This window comes from Micropterus dolomieu, linkage group LG18, assembly GCF_021292245.1.
Source record: "Micropterus dolomieu isolate WLL.071019.BEF.003 ecotype Adirondacks linkage group LG18, ASM2129224v1, whole genome shotgun sequence".
Lineage (NCBI taxonomy): Eukaryota > Metazoa > Chordata > Actinopteri > Centrarchiformes > Centrarchidae > Micropterus > Micropterus dolomieu.
The window spans coordinates 23220564-23229123 of record NC_060167.1 but is presented as its reverse complement, the minus strand read 5'-3'; the positions used below and the strand labels follow the sequence as shown (position 1 = coordinate 23229123).

Sequence of the window (8560 nt, the reverse complement as noted above, 5' to 3'; positions counted from 1 at the left end):
CCCCCCCCCCCCCCCCCGAATGGCATGATAGCTCTGCAGAGAGTACAAAGTTCCTTTGGTGTGGTGGTTTGTAGTGTTTGTGTTGAAACATGGGGGGCTTCAAAGAATGAGAAACTTTTCTCCGCTGGCCCTGCGGTTTTGTGGTCAGAGGGTAAAAGCCCTCTCTCTGTCAGGGCACTCAGCATTCAAAATCTGTCTTGAACGGTAACACATGCATGTGTATGTGCACACATAAACAGACTGAAAAACTGAGGAAAGCAAAATTCAGAGAGCATAAGACACTCATTATTAGTCATTATCAATCAACCCGTATACAAGTATTATATTTTTTTTTACAACAGTCATTTTAATAGGAATATTGAATTTAACATGTATTAAATGCAAGCAAGCAATGACATTTTGATTATTTATACATTTATCACTTTGTCAAAGGTTTCCAAGGAGTGCAAGTGACTGTATCAATCAAAATAGACAACCTAGCCAAAATAGACAACCTAGCCATTTTCACTGTGTCTTTTCGCTCTGACACTGGCATGTGTGTGCTCTTCAGGTGGCAGTGTGTCGGATCAGTGTTGAACTGTGAAATGAACCATGGATGGTTGCAGGAGACCGGTCACTAGCCCAGCCAGCAGCCGCACAACCACCAGCAACAGGAGAAGCAGTAGGCCAGGGAGGCCCCAGAGCATGCAGCTGGGCCATATTGGTACCTACTAGCACCAAGTGGACCAGGTCCTCTCCTCTTCACCTGGCCAGGGCTGCAGAATGCTAAGTCCTGTCACCCCATACAGTAAGTCTTCATTTATATATATATGTATTTTTGTTTTTGTTTTTTTACATGTGTGTACACTGCCTGTGCTTGGATTAATATGTTGTATAGTCATGTCCAATGATTGGTCTGTATGGCATATGGAACAATGTGACCTAAGTTGCTTTGAGTCTGTTTTTCTGTACAACCTCTTATTTTGGCTCCTCTTTTGTCCAAGACTCATCTCCTGTGGCTCAGTAGAGGGAAGGGTGGGGGGTGGGGGGGTCTCTAAGAAGTCATTTTGAGAAGGCAGATATGCTAATGGGTTTAACAGCTGAGTCTCCAGGCTTTGCATTGAGGAATTTCACAGAAAGTGTTCAGTCGTTCGCTCTGTCTCTTCTAAAAAGCAGCATGAACATGGTGAAGTAGAACAGTGGAGCAGTTCATCTAGATTGTATTCAGAGCTTTTCACAAGAACGGATGAGACATAAAATGTTTATACACTTTTTAAACAATGATAGCGACATAATACCTTGAGATTCTGGGGATACCCTAATATATCTTTACTTAAGTTGGAAATGATTTTTTTTTGTATGTTTTGTGCGTATCACTGTAAAATCGTGTATATATAACTGTGATGGTGGTGTTTTTAAAGACCACTTGCTTTGCACGATTCATAAAAACACAGCCTAGATGAAGTGTCTTCTTCAGAATAAACAGAGAAGCCCTGCTACTGCCACCGTACATCTTGGCAGCATTTTGTTTCCAGTGTCATTAGAGGGGGCAGATACTAATGTTGCAAACAGAAAATATATGCAAAAGCAGATTAAATCATATAAATCTCTCTGACACATCAGAGTATAGCCCTCGCCTGTATATGTGCTAATCATGAGAGGATGCAATCCAAGCTGATGAATATGCTTATATTGATTGACTGGGCTATTGATTAGGCCAAGCTTTAACAGGATTACAACGCTAACCTGATTGGAATAATGCAACAGGGATTTACTTCTAGGTTTTTGTATTCCTAAGAGCTACACAGATGTGCAGAGCCAAACAGCAGAAAACAGAGAACTCCCTCCTTTGTAGGGAGAGGAAGCAGAAGTTTTAGTAACGTATGAATGTCACATTCCTCCCTCAAAAAGACTTGCAGCGTCACGTTAGATTTCTTCTCACAGAAACTTCGACTAAACACAACCTTATGCTGCCCTCCTTTTTTTATAGCGACTACTACTTTAATAAAATCTCCCAGACTCACACATTTCTTGTCAGTCTGCAGACACATAAACACAAACCAGTAAACATACATCACAATTACCCACACCTCATTATGGTCTCTGTCCATAATGACCCTCATGAAGAGAGTAATGAGCAGTTTTCACCCCTTTTTTAGTTGCCAGTTACCAGGGTGAATGAAAGCCAGATCGTTAGTAACCTGGTGTCAAGAGCTTCTCATTAGTCCTGTATAGAGGGACAAATAAACATGGCCTTCCGCCTACACACACACACACACACACACACACACATTAGTCCTGCATAGTAATCTTGAAAGCTTGTTAAGCAAATTGTAGCACACCTTAGATCCTCATTACGTTTTGTAGTCAAGACCTGTGCCACTGGTGGTAAAATGACAGGGACAGATAAAGAGCAAAGTGAAGGGCAGCAGGAGAGGACGTGAGGTGGGACTGGTCAGCTGCAGCCTGATATATGAGTGGACACAATAAGCAAAGAGAGGCCAGGCCAGCCACATATGTGTGTGTGTGAGCTAAAAGAGCGGGGGAGGGGAAAACTGACCACACAGGATCGGACACACGGTTCCATCTTGCCTACAGCACACAGAGAAAAGGGGAGGGCTCAAGAAAGGAGGCCTTTAGGGCAAAATCAGAGTGAAGGAAAAGTGAACAATAAAATGTGAAGAAAAAGAGGATGAAAATGATTTAAAGTAAGTTTCTAGTTTCTCAGAAGAGATAAATATGTGTGATTGGGTGTGTCTGTTTGATTGGGAAAAGCCATATTCTGATTAAAATTTGTAGTTAGAAATTACTTGTAGGGTACATATGTGTAAAACATTGATGAGTATATGGTACAGTAGTTGACTGGCTGACAGCGGTGTGGCCTGGTGGACTGTGCAGGCTTGGAGAAAAGGGGGAACGGGAAAGGGTGGGGAGTTTTCTCCTCAGTAGATCCTCCTTCACACTGGCTTCATGCTCAGCGTTTTACATAACATAACCTCTTACATAACAATCTAAACCTCATTTACTCTTTGAGCAAGAAAGACAGAGATATCTGAGTGGGGTGTGTGTGTGTAGTCCATAGTCCATTACCACAGGAACCTTGACACGCTCTGTGTATACTCATATTCCACTTCTCCTCTGATGTGTTCTGCATTGATCTTACAAGCAGTGGTGTGAATTAACTCTAACTAATACAAATCACCCAATAATGTGCAAACAGCCGATAGGGTCATTTATCAGCACTGCAACTAAGCATGTTCTCTCTCCCTCTCTATCTGCTTTTGCACTCCCTTCCTTTAGCCTGGGCGTGGACAGTGTGTGTTGAGAGTATGGAGAGGATATGTGCTTTGTAAATAGATCTCAGGTTAGATTCCTGGCATTCCAGCAGGCTGACTCATCCGATAGACGATCAAGAGCTCCTGTGCCTGTTGGCCAGCTGAAGCGCAACTCTGCACCAAAACCTCAATATAGTAGGAGCCTGTGTGTGCATCTAGATGTGTGTGTCTGTCCATCCTCAGGAAATATAAGTCTTTGTTTATTGTGAGTGGAGTAAAAGCACTAACAGAGGTCCTTTCAGCTCCAGAAGGGTGATTTTTGTTTCCACTCACAATCCAGCCAGCCAATGGTCTCTGATGCTTCACAACCCCCAAATCCCATTCCAGTCAGCCCCTTCCCCCACACGTACTTTCATCTAATTAACCCCTAATTACTCATACTGACCAAGTAGTGGACCACATGTCAAACTAGCCTCCACCGTCACACAGAAAGCATCCATGACTTGCATAACTGTGTTTTCTGGAGACAGAAAATAATTCGGTGAATTTGCAGAGTTTGCCACATATCATTAAGAAGTAATGGTTAGAGTACTGGAGCTGGTTTTGCTGGAAGTTGTTGACGGCTCAACAGAGAGCTGGGAGGGTTGCGTTCAAGTCCATCTCTTAATTGGATGGATCCTGCTCCCTGCTTTACACACTGGTGCTCTCGCTCATACTATGTATATGTGATGTTTGGTGATACCAAAGGCCATGTAGTATCCACGTATAGGTCTTGATGAAGAGAGAACGTAGAGTTTGCAACACCACTGTAATTTTACCTCACTTCCTGCTCTAGGATTAAAGGAGACTTACTGGCTTGCGTTGGGGTGATTAATTGCATGCACATGCACACTCAAGGCAGACTTATACTTTTGAGAGTAAGTGCCATGGGAGCTTCGCTGGAGGTGACTGTGGTGTTTCTTTTTTTGTTCCCAGAGGCTTTCTTCTGCAGCTTACATGCTCCTCTTCAAATACATAACTGCATGTAGTGTCTGCACGCTTGGTCTACTTGGGATGTGAGTATGTTCCTTCTTATCTCGTTCAGATTGATCCCCTCTTGCCTCAACACGTTTAGTGCTCTCCCAGGCCATCTCCTCTTCTGATGTAATCTTGTTCTTCTCAATAATGCTACACAAATTGGTTAATTTTCATCTAGCCAAACCATTTGAAGCGTAAACATTCTCTTTACCACCACTGCTACTGGTCTATGTGAAGAAATTAATGGATGAATGCATGACCATGTTTGGCTTTAGAATAAACACTGCTATAATATGGCGTTGCTGTCTACCCTAAACTGTACATTTTACCCTTGTATTCAAGCTTCACTCATAACACAACTTATTATGCAAGTATCTAAGATGTTGCAGGCTGCTGGCAGACAAGAGAGGTGGCTGCTAAGATTATCATTCTTTTAGTTACTTTTGGGTATTGAACAGAGACTGAGTCACCCCACCTTAGCTATAAGCCAGGTGTCTAAGTTGTCTGCATAAGTACAAATGATTAGGCTACCTTTAGACCAACTTTAAAATACTGTCAAAATAAACCAGCATTCTCATTCATTTCAATGAGAGAAAGTTCCCAGTGCTGAGGCCTCTGTCCAGAAAAGACAGATAAGCCAGGCTTGTTGATCTTTAGTGAACACAGTAATAATACTTTGGAAAAGTATGTAAACATATATGCAGGTGCAAAATGAACACAACATCACATGCTCCCACCAACACCAAACACCCTTGGTGTCCTGATGTACATTTAAGTGACAGGTAGCATTTGATTTGTATGAGATTTTTTTAAAATGCAGAAACGATTGCTTTCATCCCACTAAGGCACTGCAGTAGTGAATTGCTATGTACTGAAGTACATAACCTATTATTAAGATTACTTACAACAATAACCAGATTCAGAACTAATCTATGCACAAACTGCCTGGACACATCCTGGGGAATCCTCTGAATTAAATGAACGTGAACTCATACTGAGTGAACAAACACGGATTTAAAAGATCCTAAATGCGCCTAAAAGGAGGAGGCTAGGGAACAAAACTGGACTTCCAGGAAAACGTGCAACTACTTGGTCAAAGCAAATGGGGATCCAAATGCAGAATAATTCTACATTTATAGGATGCTTGCTGTGGTGTAAACTGGTGCAAGATCACTTAACAATAGAAGTGACATCATTTTACCAAACAGTTAGAGCCTACACATAATTATAAACATACATATCACATTGCTATTGATATAAACTGACTGGTCAAAAAGATTTGTAGTTTTCTCATCCCTATGAGCTTTCCATTTGTCTGTTGTGTCCAGTAGCCGAACTGCTTTGGGGCAAAGAAGGAAACGCTAGTGCTGGTCGACAGTATGATAATCACAATGATTAAGGAAAGCTGTCATAGTACCAAGCTGGCTTAGTGCTCATCTTTGTCTCTTGGTAAGCCAAGCATGAGCCACAATCCAACACGAGGTGCTAGATTAGGGTTAGGGGCTCCCTCAATCATCCCTCCTAATACCCAAACCTTACTTCCCTAATATCTGCACTTTAACACAGATGTCTGATGCTATAGCACTCAAGAACAGTAAGTAAGTATGTTTAATCTGTTGCAGAAATTCACATTTCTTGAAAAATAGGCAAACATGGCGGTTACCTTACATTTTATCATATAAAAATTTCTTATGTAGGAGCAGCCTTAGTAAAATCTGATCTCAGACTATCTTACTGAGTACAAAGAGTGAACGTTTGAAAAAACTTCGGTTACATAACATAACAGTGGTCAGCTGATAAGAGAGCAACAATGTTTACTTAGAGTAACAAACTGTGGTTTTCTGCTTTTGGGACACCATTTTAATAATTAATTAGTGTCCACTAAAAAATAATTATGAAGCCATTCATTATGTGACGCCACCTCGGAATAAAGCCTTCATCTAAGTTACAAGCTTACTGCATTTATAAGGTGTAAGCTCACCAGTGGTGATTGTCACCAAGCACTGACACTCCCATGAGCCTTGTGAGCTCTAATCCTTCATTAGTCTGGTTTCCACGGTCTGGTATTTAACCCATCCAGACCCTCCAGCTCAGTTCGTCAGTCGTCTGATCTCAGAGTGATCCTCTCCATTCGCTCGGTTTTCACATTCCTCCGCTGAATTCTGATGAGGATTTCAGACACAGTAGATTACTGCGGTCGAATATGTCTTGGATAGATTATAGGCAAACGATTGGCTCCTGCCTGCAATCAGCAAGACCAGTATATTAGTCTGGTGACCCGTGTGTCTGCCTGCATGCATGATGCCAGGACGAGTGCGTAAACACTGCCACACTGCATCTTAGCATGAGCTAATGCAGGTACAGTTTTTGTAGTTAGCTTCTGCTGTTGAGTATAGTATAGTTTGTTCACTGGCAGGGGACATGCCGGAATGGGATTTGGTTGTTGTGAAGTGCAGGAAACAAAAATCACCCTTCTGGAGCTGAAAGGTCGTCTGCCTCAAAGACCTTTACAATCTGTTCAACATACGACACATGCGATCCTCTATCCTGGGAATGAGGAAAAAGTCCACTGTCAGGAAGTGATGACTGAAGCTAAGAGTCAAAAACAAAAGAATCAGTAACAGAACACTGCTTCCGAACTATTTTATCCATCAGGGCCTCTATACCAAAACTAAAACATTATTTAGGTCCAATCACTTAAATATTTGTTGTTCAAAAAATGCTGCAGCTGCTTCTTTCATTGTTTTTGTGTCTGTGGCACATATTAAGAGACGCATAGTTGAAGGACCCCGTGTCAGTTTCAACACAGAGCAAAAGCTTTAACAGTTTACAGGAAATGTGAAGAAATGAACACTCCCTCTGAAGCTGTCAAGATGGCTTTCTGCTTGTGAACATTTAGTTTATTCCTTCAGGTTTTTAAGAAAGTCTCTGATATTGACACAAATGACTGAACCCTTTGACAATGTAATGAGAAATGTAACAGTCGCTTCACATTAGGCAATGTGGGTAGGGTGCTTAGGGGCCCCCTAACCCAGTGGGCCCCTATGCCTGTGGCCAGCAGGCACCATATGTAATCTAGCCATGATCTGTAGATTTACTGTGAAATACAATTAATCAACATCTTCTAGTGAGGGTTAAGTATTTTAAGTATTATTGCAACAGCCTTTTCACTTGTTTAACCCAAAAATCTACTGATCGACTCCAGGCTGTCCAGAACTCAGCTGCCGGGCTTTTAACCAGAACAAAGAAATATGACCACATTACCCCTGTGTTAGCTTCATTACACTGGCTCCCAGTATGTTTTAGAATTGACTTTAAAATTCTATTGATTACTTTTAAAGCTCTTCATGGCCTCTCGCCTTGTTATATTTCTGACCTTTTAGTCCCATACACACCAGCACGTACCTTGAGATCCTCGGGCAGAGGTCTGTTGTCTGTTCCAGAGTCTCGACTGAAAACTAAAGGGGACAGAGCGTTTGCTGTCAGGGCCCCGAGGCTCTGGAACAGCCTGCCCGAGGAAATCAGGTCGGCTGAGTCAGTGAACTCTTTTAAGTCCCTTCTTAAAACATACTTTTATATGAGAGCCTTTCCCAATTTTATTTGACTTTATTTTATCCCTTTTATTTTATTCAATTTTACTTATTTTATATTTATCTTAAACTTGTATTTTAGTCTTTTCAATGTTTTCTTGCTTTTATCTTGTATCATTTTTGTATTATTGTCTTTTGGGTATTGTTGTCTTTACACTTGTTAAAGCACTTTGTAACTTGTTTTTGAAAAGTGCTCTACAAATAAAGATTATTATTATTATTATTATTTTCCCGGGGCATGATATGCTGTCATTTTGATTCTGATCTCATATCTCTCATGTTGAGCACATTTGTGGGTCTCTGCCACTGTGTTTCTCTAGGTATGAATGTGTGCTGGTGGGAATACAAGCTATTTTCATGCCCTGTACCAGTAATGTATTTGTAGTCAGGATGGGTACCATGACCAGTCAGAATTCCCAGGAGCATAGGGATTTCTCAGATCCAAAGTGGGTCTTGTGCTGGTCAAGAGCACTACAATCTCTGGATTGAATGAGATTATTGGGCTGAAGGATCATTTAATTCAGGGCTCAAGATGTGGACTGTTTGAGGCCCATCTGGTGGTCCGGACATGTGACACAACCTAGCATGATCCACATGTAGACAGTTTAATTCCAGACATGACTGTGTGTGTGTGTGTGTGTGTGTGTGTGTGTGTGTGTGTGTGTGTGTGTGTGTGTGTGTGTGAGAGAGAGATATCAG

At 41.6% G+C, this 8560-nt stretch overlaps 1 protein-coding gene across 1 annotated transcript in view; it reads left to right on the top strand.

The window, feature by feature from the left end:
* LOC123956965 (fidgetin-like protein 2) overlaps nt 1-8560 on the top strand; it is a 14500-nt gene that overhangs the window by 401 nt on the left and 5539 nt on the right. The window contains exon 2 of the mRNA XM_046029539.1: nt 551-787. Coding sequence (XP_045885495.1) covers nt 763-787 — 25 coding nt within the window. The 5' untranslated portion in view covers nt 551-762. The remainder of the gene's footprint in view (nt 1-550; nt 788-8560) is intronic.